Source organism: Pelobates fuscus, chromosome 12 (genome assembly GCF_036172605.1).
Source record: "Pelobates fuscus isolate aPelFus1 chromosome 12, aPelFus1.pri, whole genome shotgun sequence".
Lineage (NCBI taxonomy): Eukaryota > Metazoa > Chordata > Amphibia > Anura > Pelobatidae > Pelobates > Pelobates fuscus.
Window position 1 is genome coordinate 126,040,731 of NC_086328.1, and position 24,619 is coordinate 126,065,349.

At 40.3% G+C, this 24,619-nt stretch overlaps 1 protein-coding gene across 1 annotated transcript in view; it reads right to left on the minus strand.

The window, feature by feature from the left end:
• MYBPC3 (myosin binding protein C3) overlaps positions 1–24,619 on the minus strand; it is an 87,910-nt gene that overhangs the window by 30,238 nt on the left and 33,053 nt on the right. The window contains exons 11-22 of the mRNA XM_063438225.1: positions 21,538–21,561; positions 19,274–19,440; positions 17,995–18,127; positions 17,586–17,588; positions 15,837–15,961; positions 14,968–15,073; positions 7,677–7,843; positions 7,323–7,488; positions 5,363–5,469; positions 4,509–4,538; positions 2,842–2,978; positions 2,077–2,136 (exon numbers count right to left, since the gene is read on the minus strand). Coding sequence (XP_063294295.1) covers positions 2,077–2,136; positions 2,842–2,978; positions 4,509–4,538; positions 5,363–5,469; positions 7,323–7,488; positions 7,677–7,843; positions 14,968–15,073; positions 15,837–15,961; positions 17,586–17,588; positions 17,995–18,127; positions 19,274–19,440; positions 21,538–21,561 — 1,225 coding nt within the window. The remainder of the gene's footprint in view (positions 1–2,076; positions 2,137–2,841; positions 2,979–4,508; positions 4,539–5,362; positions 5,470–7,322; positions 7,489–7,676; positions 7,844–14,967; positions 15,074–15,836; positions 15,962–17,585; positions 17,589–17,994; positions 18,128–19,273; positions 19,441–21,537; positions 21,562–24,619) is intronic.

Here is a 24,619-nt window from a genome sequence, read left to right on the forward strand (position 1 = left end):
GTTTTTCCACTTGTGTGAAAATTTGGAATTTAGCAAACAACCCTACCTACCATTATTATTTAGAAGAATGTGAATTGTTGGGAATTTAGAGTGACTTCAAATTTTAGACTTTTTGGTCTTAAAGGAACACTATAGTGTTAAGAATACAAATATGTATTCCTAACGCTATAGAGCCCTAGTTACCGTTTAGGTGACTAGGGCCCCGTTCCGCGGCAAATAAATGGTTAATTAACCATTTATTTGCTCACCTTAATCGAGCTCCGGGCTCCCTCGGCACTGGTGACCTCTCCTACTCCATCGACGTCAGCTCCCGAGTGGAGCCGAATGAGCGTCCAGAGGTGGGCACGCATTCAAACCTGCCCATAGCAAAGCATTACTCAATGCTTTCCTATGGGGATCTTTTTTGACACTGGACTCTGTGAGGACGTCCAGCATCAAATAAGTGCGATTTACTCAGTGTAAATCGCGGAAGCGGTCTCTAGTGGCTGTCAGGGAGACAGCCACTAGAGCCTGGATTAACCCTGCAGCGTAAATATAGCAGTTTCTCTGAAACTGCTATGTTTTCAGCTGCAGGGTTAAAACCTGGGGGACCTGGCACCCAGACCACTTAATTGAGCTGAAGTGGTCTGGGTGTCTATAGTGGTCCTTTAAATTGAGAATCGCTTTAAATAGATACTAAATTCCTGGCAATGCATGATTCATTGAATAACTCCTTAGGAAGATACTTAGGAAGCCATATACCAACAGACTTTAATATTTCAACCAATTCAAATCGATATCCTCCTTACTTGCCGTACTTACCCCAGTATAGAATCACACATGGACTGGTCTCGCGGTTTCTAAACATATTTTCTATGCATAATTTTTTTGTTTATGGCAAATAGAGACTAGGCTTGCTGTATTTACTGCGATTAGATTTATCTGAAGGCTATTTTCACTAAGTGGTCTGCTGTCATTATTGGACAAGTATTCAACAACTTTGAAAGAACTTTTTAAAATGTAGTCCCAAATTGCTGATTGAGACGTATTCTCTAAGCCCGCTTAGAGATTTTGTTAAATTGACTTGGCTATCTTGGCATACATTTGGTCAGTCAGCTGTAACGCAGTACAGCAAATTAAATCAGTGACATTTACATTTAAAAAAATAAAAAAAAAGAGGTCATTTAGCATTGTGTCACAGAATGCAAATTTCTTGGCAAAAACAGAGATACATTGTTAGATACAATTATTTTTCCATCCATTTGAAGAGATTGGCATTCTAAAGTGGTTATCTCAATTGTGCGGTGGTTCCATGAGATATCAGTGCACTTACAGATTGGATACAAATACCTAAACAGTATACTACAAAACAAGGCTCTATATGGACTGTGTATGGTTTTATGCTGTGTTCGTAATAAGGGTCACATTAATTAAATTTTGAGGTGATTAGCAACTTACTTTATTTGGAACGTCTGTGCAGCAGAGTGGAAAAATGTTAAAAAAATGTTTTTTCTTAAATCACATTTTGTAAGATGGCTGCCAACCTACCACACGTCACTATTCAGGAGATAAACCAAAAACGGTTACATTTGCCACTGAAGGGATTTGCAAAGATTAGTTCTAAGGTGCTCAGCCTGCCACTCCACTGAGCTGGCTGAGCCTCATAAGAACTGTAGTTCAAAAATCTTTTTTTCTGTGGCAAAATTATCGATCACTGCAAATCATGTTTATTAGACTCATTGTGCTAGATTCTGTTAGATGACAAACTCTGACATCTGTCCAGCTATCCAATTCCAAGAGATAATCTCCTTTATTATAATAGAATCTAGCCCAATAGCTGAATATTTCTGTACATCTTTATTGACACATTCTCTACAATAATATAAAAACTTATTAATCACACAATCCCATCCATTTTCAACAGAGGAGAGAATAAAAATGGATAAGGGAAAATTCTGCGTTAAGTCTGATGGGATACACAGCAAAACAAGTGTTGTTAGACAGGTTGTGATCACACATGGCACGGCTCACACGTGGTATAAGTATCGGTGTCCACACATATTTAGACGCTGGTGGCGATTAAACCTTTTAACTTACATCCAAGTCACTGGAAAAATCGTCATCTGTGGTAGGCTTGATATGAAACTGCTCAATTACCTAATTACGGGAGAGAGAACTGAGACTATAGGGAAAATAAAACAAACTCAACAATAAAAAAGGACACAAATTATAGGGGGATGTGGCAATTATTCAAACAGCACTTGGAATTCTTCAATGCAGGCGTAATCATCTGAACCTATGGTAAAGGACACTTGTTAATTATGAGACAATGTCCTTAAAAATGACAGATCTGTTCGAGGCAGATTTTTTTTATTTAATGTTATATATTGTGTTAGTTAAATGGTCACCCAAAAATATTATAAATGGTTTAATACTTACCATTCAGGGCGTGACGGCACAATTTACAAATGTACGACGGTCACTTTTGTGAAATTTCTATTACTCTAGTACAACTTGTACGTTGTCACTTTGGTTCAGTGTGCACGGACTGCGCTAGCGCCAAACAAACAACTCATAGAACAAAGTTGCTGTAAGTAATCCCTAACATCATTCTCATGGGAAATATTCCTGGCTGAGAATGATGATAGTCTACAGCAAACATGCACCTGAAAGCTTAAACCTGACTCCAATAACCTTAATAATGTCAACCTATAATGTCAAGGCTTCATGATATGAATACATATCATGTCAAACATCAATGTCTTGTAATATTAATATTTATAAAGTACCAACATATTGCGAAGCGCTGTACTATCTCCCAGCCTGGTTATACCTTAAGAGATATGTAATGCAGTTTCTTACCTTTTCCCCCTTAGTCCATACAACGGTGGGTGCTGGATCTCCGGAGATAGGGACGTCAAGGCGTAACTTATTGCCAGCAACAACAATGATGGTATCAGAGTTATGGGTAGAACAGTCCAGTTTAATTTTGGGGGGTTCTGTGAGTGTAAAATATTGTATGTTACAAATGCATGCTATAGTACAGATAACGAAGTGAATGCAATGTTCACTCTTTGAAAAAGCAAGACAGACGCAACCATCCAACAAGCACGCAGAACATCGGAGTAATTAAACTAAAACACTACAGTTAGCTGGTTCCTGTCCTCTAGATATTATTACTACCCAACTTAACAGTGCTTGTTTTATTGACTTTAGAGAGATGAGCTGACTTTGCCAGGAATTTAACCCAGTGGTTCCAGGGAACTGAAAAAGGAGCTCTATCCGCTGAACTTTCTCACCAACATAAAAGTATACACATAAATATAGAACACAGTAAAATGTTGACTTGAAAAAATGATATATACACAACAGAAATCACATTGTTAACATGAAGCGTTGATCGAAAATAAATTAACTGGATCTAGGAACAATGGTAAAGTCATTTAAAGTGCTAGGCAACAAGCATTGCAAGATATATTGTTTAAACCCTAAATATAAATATCTAAAATTATATAATTATACTCTGACTTCAGAACTGTCTTATGAAATGGCACAAACAAGGCATTTAATGCAAAATAACCTACATTTCCCATCATCACTGTTATATCTTGGCAGACAAACTTCCAAAATAAACACACAAAATGAGTCCCTGTTGAAGTTGAAGTGGCCTTATATCTTCTTGCTCACATACATTATAGGAGCATTGCTAATAGGAGAAGAATTGTGAGGGAAATAATTTGATTTGCATAAAGTGTGGGGAAACTTGTTCGTGTATAATTCAAAATGGTGGCGCCCATTCTGTTGCCAGAGGTAAGCAATTTATTAATTTTTAAATCAATGTTTAAGAGCAGAGACAAACAAGGTCAGTAACAGTTCTGAAAATACAGTATTGACAAAGTTATTAGTATAGTAAAAAGTTAATAGTATTGGAGTAGAATGCATGTAGAAACTCCAGATGTTTTTCAGTTGTTTTTTTTTATACATTATCAGTCATGACTGAGGAGGTAGGGGGTTGGAGAATGGCAGGTGATGACTGAAGGGAAACAAAAAGAAATATATAGGGGGCATCCTATATAAAACAACCGAGAGAGGGTGATTACCAGGTTAAGAACAGAAGGATGGGATTAAATCAATGAGCAGATCTGGAGTGTAATTGTGCGGAGGAGAGACCCTAGCAAGGGGACAGTTGTGCCATCATCTGTAATTTTATTTTATATAGATAGTATTTGAAATAACCCAAAATATGCAATAGTAGTGTTTACGGAGATGAATATACTATAAAACATCACCTAGATAAATGTAAGTGTTTTTGTAAGATCAGCAATCAGTGTGTCTGCAGTTATAGGCGTTGAGTTGTTAAACAATACTGTAAAGTCTGGAAAATGAAACAAGACCAATTGGAATAAGAAGCAATCTGATAATACGTATTACCTTTACCACTTTATATACTTGCGTTCAGTTGCAACTATATTGATACAAACAAATACACCATGCAAAATCACGTTTCACAAGAGAATTGTCGGCAGTACCTTGTCTTGGAACAAAGTCGATCTTAACCTCTGAGGAGACAAAAAAATAAAAATAAAAAACAGATCAAAGAGTAATGGCCATTGTTTACCTAAAGGGGGGAACGGTGATGCAATTAGGACAGAGCAAGAGTTAATTTTGCAGTCCATGGGAGGGATTAAACTTCAGCAGAACATCACGAGAAATGTAGTCAGAAACAATACAACAAAAAAGTTTAATCGTCGCTAGTCTATGGTAAACAGTACAGGTTGTGAAACATTTTAGTCAAAGTTAAAGTCTGTAACTTATTACACTGAAAATTGGACCAAATCTTAAGAGGAAATACTAGACCTTCCGTAATGTGATTCAATCTTAATGGTTGACGATCAACATAACAGAACAGGTGTGAGCTCATCGATTCTACTAATTCTAATTTGCCTTAATCAGGGATGTGTAGTTCTCAAATATATAGAGTCCCAGGTTAGGGTTATCACCTAGTGGTCACTGGCTGGATACTGGAAGAAGCCAATAATTGTCACATGGTATCTATTTTTCTTTAATATATTGTGCCCGATGGCCTTGTATCTAAGGCATCTATGGCGGTTACAATACTGGAGAGGCTCCAATAAACAAAATAAGATTTTTATTCACATACTGAGTGTGCCGAGATAACAGCCTGGGATATTCCTATATTTACAATATTTGTGCCTATCTTTCAGAATATATGAAGATTTGACCCTGTTTTGCGGCTGCACAGCATTTATTATCACATACACAGAGTCTCTGCTGGGCTGTCTCAGTCCACACACTGACACAGCGACACCAAGTGGTAATACTGTGCTTAGCCTTTCATATATGTTCTAGGTCTCAGACTTACCCATGAAATGTAGCTTTGCAGAGAGGTTAAAAGCAAATCCGTTGGGGATGAAGGAATAATCTCCCTCATCCGTGGGAACCACATTGTCAATTGTCAGTTTGTGCACCCTGAAATGAAGGAATAACTGTGTAAAGATATTACAGGACAAGACAAAGCTATACCTAGCAGAGGAGGGATAGTGATCTTCTTTAAACAGACAGAGGGAAGTGGAATGTAGATAGAGGGACGAGAAGGACATTAGGAATGAAGGAGGAAGGGCAGGAAGAACATGAGGAAGGTAGGAAATGGGAGCAGGAAGGACAGTAGGAAGACAGGAAGTGAGAGCAGGAAGTACAATAGGAAATGGGAGCAAGGAGGACAGCAGGAAGGCATGCAGTGGGAGCAGGGAAGAAGGTAGGAAATGGGAGCAGGAAGGACAGTAGGAAGACAGGACATGGGAGCAGGAAGTACAGTAGGAAATGGGAACAAGAAGGACAGCAGGAACACAGGCAGTGGGAGCAGGGAAGAAGGTAGGAAATGGGAGCAGGAAGTACCGTAGGAAGACAGGAAGTGAGAGCAGGTAGTACAATAGGAAATGGGAGCAAGAAGGACAGCAGGAAGGCATGCAGTGGGAGCAGGGAAGAAGGTAGGAAATGGGAGCAGGAAGGACAGTAGGAAGACAGGACATGGGAGCAGGAAGTACAGTAGGAAATGGGAGCAAGAAGGACAGCAGGAAGGCAGGCAGTGGGAGCAGGGAAGAAGGTAGGAAATGGGAGCAGGAAGGACAGTAGAAAGACAGGAAGTGGGAGCAGGGAAGAAGGTAGGAAATGGGAGCAGAAATGGGAACAGGAAGGACAGTAGGAAGACATGAAGTGGGAGCAGGTAGTACAATAGGAAATGGGAGCAAGAAGGACAGCAGGAAGGCATGCAGTGGGAGCAGGGAAGAAGGTAGGAAATGGGAGCAGGAAGGACAGTAGGAAGACAGGAAGTGGGAGCAGGAAGTACAGCAGGAAATGGGAGCAAGAAGGACAGCAGGAACGCAGGCAGTGGGAGCAGGGAAGAAGGTAGGAAATGGGAGCAGGAAGGACAGTAGGAAGACAGGACATGGGAGCAGGAAGTACAGTAGGAAATGGGAGCAAGAAGGACAGCAGGAAGGCAGGCAGTGGGAGCAGGGAAGAAGGTAGGAAATGGGAGCAGGAAGGACAGTAGAAAGACAGGAAGTGGGAGCAGGGAAGAAGGTAGGAAATGGGAGCAGAAATGGGAACAGGAAGGACAGTAGGAAGACATGAAGTGGGAGCAGGAAGTACAGTAGGAAATGGGAGCAAGAAGGACAGCAGAAAGGCAGGCAGTGGAGCAGGGAAGAAGGTAGGAAATGTAAGCAGGAATGACAGTAGGAAGACAGGAAGTGGGAGCTGGAAGTACAGTAGGAAATGGGAGCAAGAAGGACAGCAGGAAGGCAGGCAGTGGGAGCAGGGAAGAAGGTAGGAAATGGGAGCAGGAAGGACAGTAGGACAACAGGACATGGGAGCAGGAAGTATGGTAGGAAATGGGAACAGGAAGGACACTAGGAAGGCAGAAAGTTGGAGCAGGAAGGGCGGTAGGAAGGAAGGAAGTGGGAGCAGGAAGGAAGGTAGGAAATGTTAGTAGTAAGGACAGTAGGATGGCAGGAAGTGGGAGCAGGAAAGAAAGTAGCAAAGAAGGAAATGGAAGCAACAAGAACATTAAGCAGTTAGGAAGTAGGAGCAGGAAATACAGTAGGAAGGTAGGAAGTGGGAACAGGAAAGACAGTAGGAAGGTAGGAAGTAGGTATGAAGAAATTATTGTTACAACATAAGAGTTATAGAGACCAGTAAAATCATAGAAATTATAGTGATGGCAAGAAAATTAAAACCCCAGCTGTTATTGAGCCACAACACCCATAATGCTTTGCAGCCTTTAGAGCTGCAGATTTACCTTTTGACCAACTCAGTATCTGACTGACCTTCCAATGTGTGTAATCTTGATCCTGTCATTGGGAACGACTTCCTTTCCATTCTTCACCCAGATACCTGTCACCGTCTCATCAGACACCTCACACCTGAACACAGCCTGCTCCTTGGCTTTCACGGTCAGATCAGCCACATCTTGTAGGATTTCCAACTTCCTCTCTGTGGGGTATAGAACAGACAACAATCTAATAGCAACATTTACTCCACAATAGCTACACTGTTACTGTGATAGAAGAATTTTGCCAAACCTGGTTTTGTCGTCTAATTTTTGCTGTGCAGTACTAATCTGTTACATGGTGGGTGGCGTGTGCGGACAGACCTGTTATTTTAGATCCTATAACACTCACCTTGTACCATGAGTTCTGCCACAGATTCTCCTCCGTTGGTCTTCACTACATAGTTGCCACTGTCTTCCGCTGTTGTCTCATTAATAATCAGATAATGTTTCTTCCCATCCTTTTTGAAACGGTATTTGAAGGTCTCTTCTCTGGTCAATTCTACCCCATCCTTCTCCCTGTGTAAAACACATACTTAGCCATATTGTGCTCTCACCAGAGAAACGAATAAGAAATAAAATATTTCCTAGGATTCATCCACTTATCTGGATAGCAATAATTACAAATGGAATTAAATTTGATGGAAATGGTTGCTTGCCCACGGAGTAGCGATTAGCTACCCTAGGAGAGGTGTGAATTATGAATCCTGAAAAATGTGAGTACTGATACTGGGGGGAGGGGTTTATTCGTTAAACAGTGGACCGAAAACGTAATTGCAAAATTTAGATTAAAAAGCCAAGATGCGCCTTTAACAGACTTCTGAGCCTACATTTGCAATTTTGTTTCAAACACACTACAATTTTGCGTATTTTTTTAAAAAAAAATTTTCAAAATGCACAAAATTTGAATTTCCAATTTAATGTCATAATAGCCAAATTGGAAAAATTTGCTTTTTTTTTTTAAGTTTAATTACTTTAAATGAGAAATTTACTTTAAATTCACTTTGTATTCTCACTTCAGAAAATAACCCTATCTGTATTTTGAAACAAATACATAGTTAAATTTGAATACATTGTTAAATTTGAATTGCAAAATGTAACCAGAGCAGATGCACAACTAACCGGCATTGCTATTTATTTATTTATTGCTAAATGCTTATATTGTGGCAAAGGAAGTGAAAATTGTCATCATGTAAAACCTTTGTTTTTGACAAAACCAGTCTCTTTTACGGTGCATCTATTAAAAATTTGCATAAAGTTTGATTCTAATTTTATTTGCATCAGACTTTGTAAAAGTAAAGTTTAAAAGAAAAAACAAAGTTATTTCCTATATGACACAATTTGGATTGTAGCCTGCTGTATAAGCAAGATGGTTGCTCCCATTTTGTTCAGCTGCATAAAAAAAAGATACAAAGTTTTCTATAAGTAAAGTTGGGTATCAGTAGATACTAAGGATTTTATAAAGTTGATTTGACTACTCCTATATCTATATATTTTTTATTTCGCTGAAAGAGGAAAAAAAAAAGTGCATGCTAACCAGTGCCAATTAAAATGAACCCAAAGCTTTAACCCCTTAAGGACACATGACATGTGTGACATGTCATGATTCCCTTTTATTCCAGAAGTTTGGCCCTTAAGGGGTTAAAATTCTCCCCCTGTGTCGATGTTTTCCTAAATAGCACATGTGTAATGTTGTAACATAAATAGGCAGGATTACTAGACACTCCTCAAATTCTGCATGTGTGGTAACATATCATTCGGACTCTACCAGCTGGGAAATATTGAGACACTGTGTAAGTGGTAAACTGTAACAGAAAAACATTAGAAGGCTAACTAAAACCCCATTGTGGATGTACTGTGATTAAGATGCATTTGTCTGAGTGCCTATTACTGTAAAATGCAACGGCAAAATGTATACGAATTAGTAGAGTAAAAAAAATTATATTTTAAAGGTATTTCTTTGCCTCTATAATACTGTCAGTACAACCTCTCAATCTGTCTGCTGCCAATGAATTAATTAAATATGTAAAAATGACCGCTTATTTCATAGATATAATGATGTGTTGTGAAGTCTAATACATTCCCAAGCTGGGACATAAACATTTACTGCAGCATTCATGTCCCTTAGAATGTAAGCTTGTTTGAGCAGTGCTCTGAGCACCTTCTGTTCCTGGACCTTCAACTGGTCTTGTTGCGACTGCTTGCATGTTAATCTACCTATCGTACAGTCCTCTAGAACTTGTTGGCTCTTCATAAATAATTAAAATAATGATTATGAAGATATTACCCTGCCATGAGAAGGGTTAGGCACATTGAATGGGTCCTAAAATTCTATTTGCCACAAAGGAGTTTTTTTTTTGTAAATATATGGACGCCATCACGCCAACCTTATTTGGGCATCTCATTTATTGCCATGCATAAAAGCATTTAAAAACCTTATTACATGTATTTGCAATACAAACGAATTGGTATCACTATCTGAGATGGTTACATCTCAGATTGGGAATGTGGAAGGCATGTCCAGTTAACAGATGTTTCTATAGGGTAAACACAATTTCTCTTTCCATACCGCCACCAGAACCATTCTGACGTCGCACAATTAGTGGGAAAAAACAAACTTGCCAGTAATGAACACTGCATTGGTTCATAAGGCCGCTTCTGCATCCACCACCTGTGATGTCCATTTGATATTTGAGATTCCATAAAAAAAGAACTTTGCCAATATTGGGAGCCATATATTGTTCCTAAGAGGCATTATGCATATATCAGAATATCCAATCCTTTTAGACTAGAAGTCTCTTTATTTACTGGAAGGGAATTATGGGAAGTGTAGTCTCAACAACAGATGGAGGTTAATGCCAGACCCTTCCCGATATCTTACTAAACCCTAGTTGTAATGGACATTTAAACATTATTGGTGCATTTTTATTTCTCCATTTTGAAACATCTTGGAGTTTGATTTTCTCCTTAAAAAACGTATATGCTACATATGAAATAATGTTCTAAAAAAAGACATGGTGACAATTTGCAAGCTTGTTTTTCACTACATCGGGGCACTGGGTGTCTGGTGTAAGAGGGATCGAAAAGGTACTCAGTGTCTGTTTTTACCACCCAAGGTGACTTTCTAAGCAAGCTCCGTGTTACTGCTGACACAGCATCTCAAGTCAGAACAGGGGAAGAACATATGTTGTCAGCTGTGAAATGACATCGTTGAGATGGCACCCATAGCTTCTCACGTTCGTATTAAGTGAGCCGATACATCAATCTACGCCGAGAAGCTATTTTAAAAAGCTGAAACCTATCCGAAGACAAAATTCTAAAGGCCGCAGCTAGAAGGGTGTAAGTAGGCTGGTTGTTAAGATGCCAGCGCTTCCGCCGAAACGTCTTGTGCCGTGTGTATATGTGTTAATATTTGGTGGGGAGAAAAATAAGTGTCTTGTTACATTTTCAGTGCTCGTAATTAAAAAGATAGTGTGTCAAAAAGTGCAGAGTGTCTCCCATTACAGAAAGGCTGGGGGTCAGGAGAACTCGAGAGAGGAGACAGCAGAGACACTGCTAATCATGTCATGTGTTTCGACTTCCATAGCTCTGAAAATGTAACGAAGAAGATCAGTCATCTCCAAACAAGGTCATCCAAGAAACGGTTTATTATTACAGAAGAGAGGTTAGAAAGTGTACACGGATAGTGTCACGCCAGGTGGTGAGATAGGATTGCCATTCCCGTCATTCATTGCACGCTGTATGTAAGGTTATCTGGGTCTAAGGCAATCAATATTAACAGATACGTTCACTTGGGATTAATCAATCGATTCCCTTAATATTGGCAATATGCACGAGCGTCCATTTAAATGTATGTTAAGTAGGTAAAATAAGGTGAGTTCAAGTAGGGGACCTCTAAGACTCAACCAAAAAAACTAAACAAAACACAATTAATAAAAATGTAAGGACTGAAGAATTTTACACAAAAAAATACGCCAAACAATATTAATAGCTATAAGAATACATATTTTATATATTTTGAATGTGTGCCCCTGCTTAGAAATGCCAACAGTTCAGATATGTCCATAGATGTGAAATTTGACATGTTCTTATATCGTATTGAGAGGTAAAGCCCTCTCTCGGATAGAACGTCCTCCTGGGATGTTCTCGGGCACAGTCTCACAATGTGGAGACCATTTAGTCTGGTGTTTCCAAGGGAAAAACGATATCAAAGCTAACAAACCTTGGTATCTCTCTGTTGTCGGACAACAATCCCCATAATTCTCAATCAAAATTTTTTCTGCCAACCTGATGATTTTATTTTGAATTGCAGTTCAAAATCAACTGGAGCAAGTTCAGACAAACGAGAGCCATTGGAATGCCAACGGAACATGGCTGGATTGATTACCCCATGGCAAGGGTGCAGCTGAGCATTCTGGCTATTTTCACTAAGGTTTGTGTAACATTGAATCATTTGGGCCACCTTGTAAGACCAATTATCTACTTTGAAGACAGCAGGTGCTAGAGAAGCATATGGGGCACCTAGCAATCACATGCATAATAACATATTATTAAAGGGACACTACAGGCATCCAGACCACATGATCTCAAGGAAGTGGTTTGGGTGCCATGTCCTTGTTCTTTTAACCCTGCAACCGAAAACATTGACATTCTACAGGATTAACATTCCTCTGGTGGCTGGTACATTGACAAGCATTAGAGGTGCTACATCAATCGCTACATCAATCAGATGGTCTCATAGACCCATTTGATTGGCACAGCACTGGATTTTTCTGCACATGCGCAATAGCCTACCAAGGCTTTCCTATAAGAAATCATTTGATTGGCTGAGATCATCAAGGTTGACACAGAGAGAGCACCGCAGCAAGGGAGAAATTCCCCTCACACAGGGGGTAAGAGGTTAAAAACCGTTTAGGCGATATTCCCCTTTCCAATACACGAACAGCGGTTGCAAGCATCAATCTCCCGAGCTGCAAACTACACGAATCCTCCAACTCACGAACCGGAAACATACGAACACTGGAAACAGCCGAACAGGAAAAGCATACCATCAGCTTACACTCCTGGCAATCGGCATACAATCCAATTCCCCCAATAACGAGACGACACTTCATTTTGAGGGTCAAGCAGAATCTGGTTTACTGGGGCTACCTGCCCGGCTTTTATGCAGGTCTCCCACCTGGTGGACACTCCCCTAGGGGACCAGATGGAAGACTGGGACACAAAGGGTAAAAGGACCAATCACAGACTTACACATTTCAACAATCCCACAATGCATCACAATCCCTCCTCTCTGGCCTGGAGATAATTGGGAAGTAATTATCTATTACACACATTTTCAGTAAAAAGACATAAAATTACATACGGTTACATTTATCACATAAAGCATACACATTCTACATATCGCCAGATAGCTTAGATCTGAGCGCACAGTATTACTGAATGGCACTCAGATCACATACATACAGTTTAATCGCCATAGAGCCAAAGTCTTTCCCATAGTCTTTCATTACACGAATAGGCTCCATGGCATGGCTATCTGGGGTGATGCTGTTCATACGGTTAAACTACCGAATGAACAGTAATTCGGTTCCACTACCAAATGCGGAGGTAAGGAGGCTGGCGGCTCAGCGGTGTTCGCGCAAATAGGTGTCCGTTTCCAGTTCCATAGTTTGGGCGCTGAACACCGCTGGCCGTTCGGGAGTTAAAATGGCCGCTGCCACGTGTTTTGGCAAATGAACAAAGGCCACCCAGCAATCGTCAATTAAGCTGCGGTTAACCGCAGCTTCTGGGCGGTCAATTGACGGCACACTCCAGTTCCCAGGTGGTCGATCGTTCGGTACTTTGTTCGGTAGATTGAATCTACCGAACACCCCGGCAGAAAGGCACAAATACGCCTTTCTGCAGGAAAAAAAATAAAAGGTTTTAAATGCCGGGCCATAGTCTAAAGGGAGCAGGCGAGCAACCAGGCTCCTCCAGTGGACAGTGGCGAGGCTGGTTCCGCCACAATCATTATAGTGTTAGAAATACATGTTTGTATTCCTAACTCTATAGTGTTCGTTCAAGTCACTCCCGTACACTGCTTGCTCATCAACAATAAATAACAGAAATTGACAGCAATGTTTCAGGGACAGACTGTTCATTGTTTTGTCCCTGCTTTCACAAAGGTGAAGTTTATTTTGGCATTGTAAACACAAGAGGTTTTACGAAAGCTGTCTCCAAATAAACGTTGACACAGGAGAAGATATTGGCCTTCCTATTTCTTCTCTATTCCTGTCTGTTATCATATTCCTTTTTGGTATTGAAAACATTTTGTATTGATGTGAGCAGAATGCAGGGTGTTCGTCTCAGTTTGCTGATGTAGATTTCTGCTGGGTGTGAAATTTAAATTCCCCTCCCTTCACAAACCAAAATAAAACTAAGCCTTGCTGATTAGATGGCCATAGATATTGTGCCAGCAGGATCTGTGCACAATTTATAATGTTGCTCTGGTCTGCAGTTCTCTCACAGATACTATAATTAGCTCAGGGCAGTGTTGTCCCAAAACACTTTCATAGCATCACGGGCATGCATTAGCATAACTGCTTATCAGTTATACATCAGATATATTGGCCAGTATGCCAAATGAGCAACCTCTGGCACTGACAACCTTTCAGCACGCTTATAATATTTAGTATTTTATTAATAAAGGGCCAATTAAAACATACAGGACAGAACACAGTCTGCAGCAACGGACCACTAGCAATGTTTGGTCTGACGGAGAAGGACATACAAATGACCTTTGTTTTGGTATGACATAATATGGCCGTGCAACATCCATCAATATGACTTGTGCACCATGAAGGTGCATACACAAAGATTTTACCACAATTATGGTGAAACTAATGTGTCACACACAGCTACTTGCTAATACCTTTACGTTATAAATAATTTGGGCAGAATTGTTGGCTGCAGGAATTGTAGTGTCTCAGATAATATCCCAGTGGGCCAATCCAGACCTTGAGATAATTGACCTAATGCACACACCTACATGTTGCTAAGCTAACAAAGGTTATGCATAATTACTGCCTGCTGGACCACAAGCATCCCAATGTATCTCCGGTAGTTCTAAATCAAAAGGAGAATGTTCTGTGAGGCTGCAGACTCTAAACATTGTTTTTTAATGGCCCAGAGGGAATTGTCCCCTTTCCCAACCCTCCCCTGACCTGCATTACTAGAAGTAGCCGATTCCTACTTTATGTCCGTCATGGAAACATGGCAGCAACTACGATCTGATGCACAATCATGGCTGTTTGGGATGGCATCCTGACTAACTGAAGAGGTGGCGCACCTCGAAAGCCAACATTTCTAACTGTTGAATGAAGAGGTGCCATGCCTTAAAAACTAACAATGCTAACAGGTAACCACAAGGTGGCATGCCCCAAAAGCCAAATCTACTAACAGGTAAGTAAGGAGGTGGAATGCGCCAAGACTGAACACTGGTAACAGTGCCGATGTGTATGTTGGAGACTTTCTTGAAAACATGATATAGTGATTTAGTTATAGTATTGAAGAGTATGAGATAAAAGTGCACACGTAGGTAATGGACATTACATTCAATATTGGCATATAGACTATACGTCAGTGGATACCGTATCTCTTACCATTTGACTTGTGCTCCTTCCTCTGACACCTCGCATTCAAACTCTACCCTCTCTCCTACCATTACAGCCTGGTCCTCCAGGGGGCGTAAAATCAGAATGGGAGGTTCTGTAAGACAACAAGGAAATGTTTGGTAAATTAGGTAGAATTTTAAATATAGAGATTGCTAGCGTCCAGCTCCCATTGGACAATTCTCTAATAAAGAACACGTGGGACAACTTATCAATGTGGAACTGAGAAAGTGAATTATTTCGTTTGCAATAAAATCAAACCCAGCTCATCTCTCTACTGGTAAAAAAAAACTGTTGGTTTATATGAAAGATTCATAATACAAAGGTTTATGATTTAAAAAAATAATAATAATAGAAAATCACGATTACAGCAGGGATTTCAGTGAGATGTTTTTTCGTTTTCTATTGTAGAAAGGTGAGAACTGAACTACAATTCCCAGAAATCAATGCTATGTAGCCTTTCAGGACAGTACAAGTACTTGTATGCACAGCTCAGTGAATGTAGGGTGTTTTTTCTATTGCTCAATTATTAAGCGCATATATGAAAATAAATATGTATACATGTACACTTCAACCATACGCACTACACTATGTGTTTTAGGTTTGTGTGTGTTTTTTCACTAAGGGTGCGAGATAGTGTGTGGACACCCCCGTATGCAGTGTAATGTCAAACTGTATGCGACAGGGAAGCACAAGCTCAAATTTATTGTGTTTATATATATAAATATATAGTGTGTGTGTGCGTGTGCGTGTGTGTGTGTGTGCGCGTACGTGTGTGTGTTTTGTGTTCTTTTGTGTTTTTGTTTTTAAATGGGAGCACAACCAGTTTCATAATCTCACCACTTGTATTCAAGACTGACCTTTTACAAAAAGCTCAGTGAAGCACTTCTCGTCTCCAATGACACACGAATAGGCAGCGTCGTCTGCCAAGGAACAGTGATTGATGGTGAGAATTCTCTTGTTTCCAATATTCTCAAATATGTATCTAAAAGAAGTGCAGAGAAAGGCAAGATGGTTTTATCTACACTTGTGCTGAGTTCTACACAGATGACATGGAACCAGCAGAGTGAAGTTTGGATTTTTGTTTTGAAATGTTAGGATTCACTGCAGGAACTGACTGATTGTAGACAGGTTACATCACATTTAGCAGAATTATTCGGAGACTTGATAAACCAATAATTTAGTGAGTGGCAAGCTTTCTAATCCAGCTGATGGTGCTCATAAATCACAGCAGCGTTCAGGCAACATACGCATGTTTTAAGAGGTGTCCATCCTTTAACATGGAATTATTTATAAATACTGTATACTTTTGTAGCTTGAACCTTGGAGAAATATGAATCAGGTTCATCCCAGTTCTAGCAGACAGATGCTGATTGTAGTTATTAAAATACATTAAATATATTAAATATGCTGGCCATCTCGACAGCCCAAGTCGAAATATGCATGATTTTTTTTGGACAGCAGTAAATAGTCTATAGATAGAGAACCCACTATTATGGCGCCCATACTGCCATTTTATTTAGGGATGCTTTTAAAAATGTATACTTTAGGGTGGCAAACAAAATATATATGGCAATGTGCATTCTCAATCTTATCTAATGCACACCTCGGGTTACGTATGTATTTAAAAAACCTCCCTCCCTTATGACAGCCAAACTCTGCCATTCCAGATATTGTGGACTACATTCCCCAGAATGCTCCATGCTGGAACAGCAGTGGGTAGCCTAACCATGATCTAATTTGATATAAGCAGATTTAACCTGGGATTCAGAGTTTGCACTACACAAGCTATTTTTGTAAAAAATACTAGATATACACTATCTGTTTAAAATTTGGGATACAATGGTCAATACACCCTTAAAATACTGTTCAGTGATTCAGAGGGAGATTTGTTCAGTGATTCCTAAAATGTAAATTACAAATGCAAATTTACACAATAATGATGTCTTCAATAACTAAGTACATTTATACTGCAGCTGCATCACGCAGGATATCGCAGGCTGCGAAGGGACAGAAAAGAGTGTTGGTGGAATAATTAGACTAGCATAGGTATTTACTATAGTGAGAATTCACTCCGGACCATCAGTCACCCCATTCCCGGGTCTCCATCATAGAGTGTTGTGCTAGGGAACCACAAGCTTTCTCTAGTTTTCTGTTGGGGGGGCACATGTGTGGGGGACCCCTTATATAGTATTCCTTTGAGCTTGTTGTATCGGTATTCGAATGTCCCTTGTGGTGATCAGGCTATAAGCATTTTTTAATTCAGTGTTTAACAGCAACTATTACTACTGTTATTTACCTTATCATATACGTGTCTACAGGATATATTCTTAATGTGCAGTCTAAACTCATGTTAGGGGTACACTGGGTTAATATGTTGTTTGTAGCTTTCGGCAAGATAAACGTTTATGAGAGATGCAATTTGTTGCATGTGGGGTGCCTTTGGGGATCCCCATTAAATATCCTGACATCCTGATGCTCTTAATGCAGTATGAATCACTGATATTCTCTATCTATCACCAAATCCAGACTGGGGAAGCCACCATTGTAATGAGGTTTGAGTAAACAACAGTCTGTTAGTACTCGTATTTATGTAAACGCAGACTTACTTGCTACAGAATGCAGATACAATTCACAGGAACATCGCAGAACAGATCGGGCATATAAAAGAGAAAGAAAATAAAATGCATGAGTTCAATGTACCGTAATATCAAAAGCGAACAAACTGCAGCGAACAAACGGTAGAATGGATGCCTATCCCAGCTGTAAAAGCACCAGATATTTTTTTATATATCTATATTTTTACATGTTACTCCCTTGCACAAATCATCTTAAAAGCTTATCCAAAAAATAGTCAAATTGAGGCCCGTTATCTATTTGTGTGGTACATGATACAGTTGCCTCTTTATATCCATAAAGCAAATTCGTGAACTTTTTGGGTGGTTTCTTGGTCCTATCAGAGGAAGCAGAAGTGGATATTGTTCTGTGCATACTGCGTCTCTGTCTACTGTAATTCACCTGCCAGAGACACGGATTTCTTGACCATTCTTGAGCCATTTGACTTCAGCATCCGGATTGGCCACTTCCACAACCAGTTTCATCTTCTGACCTTTCTCCACTTGGTACGCTGGATCAAGCTTCTTTAAGAAGGCTAATGGAAGAGAAATTTTTCAGGAAACGGCTATAATCAACTGTACCAGCAGAAAGAATTGCTTATATATCATATTGAAATATCGTCTGAGGTTTATCCTATTTGATATAGAAATTTGAATTTCTAGGTTACCGATTTATTAAAGTTCTAGTTGCTACATTTTATCGGATCAAACCTGTTCCGTTCTGCTTCTTTAGAGTTGGATGGCTTGCTGTCCCCCACATAAAGCCCAATTGAAAAATAAGGTATCACTTTAAACAATGTATACTATCACTTTAATTACAGAGTTCCATGATTCAGGAAGTCACGTTTTAGAACTGGAACAGTGAGAAGTATTAGAAAAGGGAAAATGTACATTAAATAGTAAAACTGTTGATTTAAAAAGTCATTATTAATCCCTCCCTAAATGTATACAGACAATTTAAAGGGACACTATAGTCACCAGAAGAACTACAGAACAAGTAGAATCATTCCCTTCAGGCTTTTTGCTGTAAACACTGTCTAGAAAATGCAGTGTTTACATTACAGCCTAGGGATAACTCCACTGGCCACTTATCAGATGGCTGATATAGGTGCTTCCTGGGGCAGTGCTGCACAGTGTGACTGTCATTCAGTGTCTCCACCCTCAGCATGCAGACACTGAACTTACCTCATAGAGATTCATTGATTCCATTCATCTCTATGAGGAGATGCTGATTGGCCAGGGCTGTGTTTGGCTTATGCTGCCCCTGCCCCTGCCCCTGATCTATCTCCTTGACAAACTCTGCAAATCTAATGTGAAAGCATTGTGATAGGCTCATAACACCACTTCTGATGATGTCTGCCAAGCAGGCAGATCAGGGTCAGAGCCAGCAGCAGCAGACTGCAATAAAGGTAAGATTTTGCTATATTTAGAGAGATCAGGGGGGCTGGATGGTGGTTTTAACACTATAGGGCCAGGAATACATGTTTGTGTTTCTGACCCTATGGTGATCCTTTAACTATAAGGCACAAGCATCCTCTATACCTGGAACAGCAACAAAGTCTTAGCTTAAGTACGTATGATCTCTTAGGACAATTTAGCTAAAAAGGATATTTACGTGCCTATTATACTTATAGTGCATCATTAATGATGTCCTATGTTGCCCAGATTTGTTACTGTCTCACCTTCACTCTTCTTTTCCTCCTTTTTCATTTTCTTCAATCTTTTCAGCAGCCCACGAAGGTCAGTGATACCGTACTGGAAGGCAATTTTCTCGTATTCAGAAGGAGGTGCCTTGCGGAGGATTTCCCAGACATCCACATCAATCGCTTGCTCCTGTTTGGCCTCATTACTGATCAGAAAAAAAAAAGAATGTCAATCGACAGCGATGGTGAATCCCTGACCCATAGTATGGCCAGGAGTACCGAAAAATCTATCCCATAATTAATGAAAAACACATTTGATACCATCGGATGAGACCATTAGCCCATTGCTAATATGCACGAATTGTCAGCTCTAACCCATTGCCTTTCAGATAAGTGTTGCAGTTCCTTCTGAAAGGTAACAATTCTATATATTCTTACCATATTATATGCTTCAAACCTCATTCACAATTTACATCTCTATTTAATAGGATATTAGAACTAACCTACTCTCTAAGTACTTGTGCAAGTGTCCAGTATGGATCTGTTTCAGAGTGACATAATCTTCTGTAATCTTCACCTCAGGCGGCGAGAAGGTCTGAAAAAATGGTTACTATTCTAATTCGACAGAAGATTTAGTTGTGAAATGTTGGATTACTTTCCAAATTAACACATACGGCAATACGGGTTGTAAACAGCAATCCGAACACATTTGGCCTTTGTCAGCATCCGTTGTGAGGATGTAGATGTACAATTCCAGACTCTCAGACTTACCCTGCAGCTGAAAACATAGCAGTTTCAGAGAAACCAGAGAATCCAGCCTTTAGTGACTGTCTCCCTGACGGCCACCAGAGGCTGCTTCCGCGATTTACACTGAGTAAATCACACTTATCTGATGCTGGACGTCCTCACGGAGTCCAGCATCAAAAAAGATCCCCATAGGAAAGCACTGAGTTTACTATGGGTTTGAATGCGTGAGTGCCTCTGGCCGCGCATGCCCATTCGGCTCCACTCGGAAGCTGACTTCCATGGAGGAGGAGAGGTCGCCAGGGCCGAGGGAACACGGCACTGGTTTAAGGAAAGCAAATAAATGGTTCATTAACCATTTATTCACCACGGAATGGGGCCCTAGTCACCGTTTAGGTGACTAGAGCTCTATAGCATTAGGAATACATGTTTGTATTCCTAACGCTACAATGTTCCTTTAAGAGCAAACAGCAGAATCGGTTACCTTCACTTGATTGTTACCTTCACTTGATTGTTCCAATTTCTGGATACAAACCTGGGGAATCGTAGCCGGACCCCTAACTCTAAATAAACTTCATGCTGCCACAACCGTTATCTCTCCGAAATCAAAATCTTTCTCTTGCTGTATTTCAACCTTTATGCAAAGTCTTTCCTGTCTACGCTTCTGCCTCTTCCGAAGGCTGTCTCTCTCTCTCTCTCTCTCTCTCTCTCTCTCAGCTCCTTCCATACCTTTTCTCTATGGCTGTTTGTTTTTTTTCTTCTTTGAAAGTCTCCCTCTTCACTCTCAGTGTCTATCTTACTTGTCTTTTGTATGTTTTCCCCTCCTTGGAAAGTCTCCCTCCAATATACTTTTCGTTTGCAAACTCCCACTCACTTGATAGTGAACCCCTTAGACACAACTGGGTAATCTCTAAATCCCGGACTGTTAGGGGGTACTTGAGGACTGGGTTGGGAACCACTGTCCTAGAGGACATTTGATTGACGCAGCATTTTTCCATGCATGCGCCTTAGCCTCCCAATGCATTCCTATGAGGGGGTGGAGTTTCAGTGCGGAGACTGGCGTGCTGCAGGATATAAGGTAAGTAAACACATCTTTTAAACCCTCACAGCAGGGGGTGGCCACCTAAAGGTTGAGGAACACTGTAGTGTTAGAAAAACACGTTTGTATTGCTAATGCCACAGTGTTCCTTTAACTAGACATTCTAGATCAGGTATCCAACAAGTGAAACATTTTAATGGATTTGGCCAATACACTAATACAATACTAATAAATGTGGTATGAGAAGAGATGAGGAAATGAAATGAGATGAGGTAAAAGATGCAGAACTAGAAAACACTTTTTAAAATGTTTGCATTTATGAAAACCTCCTCCGTCACCCATGTCTATACCATCTTGGCTATTGTGGATTCTGAAACGTTCAAACTTGAATAACGCTGTCATAACAGTCTAAACACAAGACATAAAACACTCCTGTATGAACCAGCAGTGAACCAATGTTTCACAGGCTACTTTTGGTCTTAACGAAGGTCGCGGGATATCGTTATAGTGTGAATCTTACCGATTTACTGTGCGCAGGAAACTGCTGGACTTGCAATGAGGCATTCAGAAAAACATGCACCGGAGACAGCGCCCGCATCACGGGGAGCAAGAGACAGCAAGACACGTCAGTGCATGGCACTCATCAGAAGCACGGTCACTCGCCAGAGACATGGCGTAGAGATAGACAGAAATGCAGACTTGAGGCATGCAATGGTTCAGACGCAAGAAACAGTGAACAGTAATCCTGATTTAGTCAAGAACGAGAAACGTGCAGCTACCGAAACATGCTCGTTGTGAGAGATACACAATTATGTACAGTCCCTCATAGAATAAATAAGACATGCAGAATGCACAAAGACATATATACAAAATGGAAACATTCCAAGAAAGAGAAGACATCGTGAACTACAATGGACACTCGGTGGTCTAATAGGAACATTTATATCTTAGATTAGAAGACAGTCATTTATAATTTATCACTATCAGAAACCTATACATCTATACAACCTACATGATCTTTCCTGCAGGAAATGATCAGAACTCCTCAGGGGCTGAGACTTATATCCAAGGGGAGGAGACAAAATAAATTCCTTCTGTGTACTGCCTCTAGTGGTTTCCTAAAACATAAATAATTGAGCTTTCAAAAGCTACAGCTTTGAGATAAGTCCTTTTATATCTGTAAATAAAATTAATGAATAAAAAAAAAAAGTGTGTGTGGTAGAGGGGATTTACCAACTTTACCATTAAACAATGCAGATCACAGATATTAACCCAACAGGGAATTAAAACTCTATGCGGGCCTCAGCAATAACAGCTAACCTTATGGTTAGCTAAAGAAAATAGAATTAAGTTGTTTTGTTATAAACCTAAGATAATACTATACTTTTTATGTTGTTACCTATGTGTAATTAAACATATAAATGTTTATTTTAGCATCATTAATCATGAATCTTGTGCAAACCTTATTGTATAAGGCATCATAAAAACAGTGAGTGACATACTTCTCGCACTTACTAATTATTGAATGTAGAAAATTAGAGATGTAAATGCTTTGCATTATTTAATTTGACATTTGCACATAATGACCTAGACAATTCTCATGCCAATTGTAGTTGATTTTTTTTGTTTATTACGTTAAAACGTTTAGTACATGCCCCTTGTTGGGTTTTTTTTGCAAAGGGTGATGGGGAAATCACTGCCTAAAATGCAAAGACAGCATTATCCTAATAGTTCCTCTTTTCTGAATATACTTTAACTGCTTTACCCTATTTCCCTTTTTAAAAAAAAGTCCATTTATTTGCAGCTTGTACAGCACTATGTTTATTCCCAAATAATCCTCCAGTATACAAACTGATTTTGCGCTTTTTAAAGTAAACACACAGTAACGTTACCGTGCGTTGCACTGACAGTACCCCATTTTTACCCATAATTCCTGCCCACGACACATTGGTTCTACATTCCACCATTTTTTTTTCCCTGGTCAAGTTGTTTAAAGACGAAAGATATATCTGCAAATCGTATCGGAGGGGGTTAAATATAGCGATGACTCTCCTTCTTCGGCGTATGATGTAGGCTATCCTGTTTCTCCAATAGGTACCAGCTGTCATCTCCTAAGAAAGGTGCCCTTCTTTAAAAGAGCGAGACAGCTGCCTTACTTTCTACATCTTTTCTTGGTCACTTTGTATATTAGGCCTTGTAGGCATTGAGCGTGAATTTCCTGGGGCATTACTAGACACTGACTATATATAGATAATTAGCTGGATCCCAGTGCGGATGACTCACTGCACAGAACTGACCAGTAGTGTCACACGGCTACTGGTAGGAGCATTAATCGGGTTAGAGTAGCGTAGAATTTCACATCACACTGGGCCATTCTGTATTATTAGGCCGTGCTAGTAGCAGGAGAATATTTCACACATGCACAGCACATGCTCAGTACTAACAACTTACTCTCTGTGCGAAGAATGGAGTACAGAGATAAAAAAAAGAAAAAGGAAGAATATCATTAAGAAAATGAAAAGGGATGCAGACATTAGGGCACAGAGGAGTTGCACGAAGCAGGACACGAGCAATGGGTTTAGATGAGATGCAGCAAGCGGCACAGGAGGCGTAACAAGCGTCGCGGAAGGTGGATGAGGAAGACGCAGCAGGTGGGGTAAGAGATAGAAATGTAGCAAACAGCAAAAAATATGGACGAGACGTAGAGGCAGCATTTGGAGTCAATACGGCTAAAGGATACATGGCAGCTAGCAGCATAAGACGGATGGCGAGATGTTTATACTAATGTATAAACGCAGAGTATTTTTGGTTTTCTGAAAGCAAGGATTAAGCGATGGGAGGAGAGCAATAGGTAACAGTTTATAATGCAGAGTTTCCAAAGCACATGATGAGGATATACAAATAGGCATGCAGCGCATGGTTCTGGTACGGACAAAGTAACAATATAAGGGTGTCGGATATAGGGCGGAGAGCAATGAAGCAATGCTTGGGAGTAGGAAAGATACAGGAAGCTAAGCATCTGGGAAACAATATTGGGACCAGAAAGACAGCACACACAGGAAGTAGATGGCACGAAATGAAGAGGCACAGGAAGCAAAAGTAGAAGATATTCGTGTAATGGTACAAGGCCCGGATAGAGATATTATACACGGCTGGGCAGAGATATTATAGTCCAGTAGGAGCCTCAGATCTATTTTAACATGAAGAAAGGCAAATTAACACAGATTGCACTGCATGTAGCGGAGATACGGGAAGCACTGCATGTAGCGGAGATATGGGAATCCCTGCATGTAGCGGAGATATGGGAAGCATTGCATGTAGCTGAGATATGGGAAGCCCTGCATGTAGCTGAGATACCAGAAGCACTGCATGTAGCGGAGATACGGGGAGCACTGCATGTAGCGGAGATACGGGGAGCACTGCATGTAGCGGAGATACGGGGAGCACTGCATGTAGTGGAGATACAGGAAGCACTGCATGTAGCTGAGATACCAGAAGCACTGCATGTAGCGGAGATACGGGGAGCACTGCATGTAGCAGAGATATGGGGAGCACTGCATGAAGCGGAGAAACGGGGAGCACTGTACGAAGCGGAGATACGG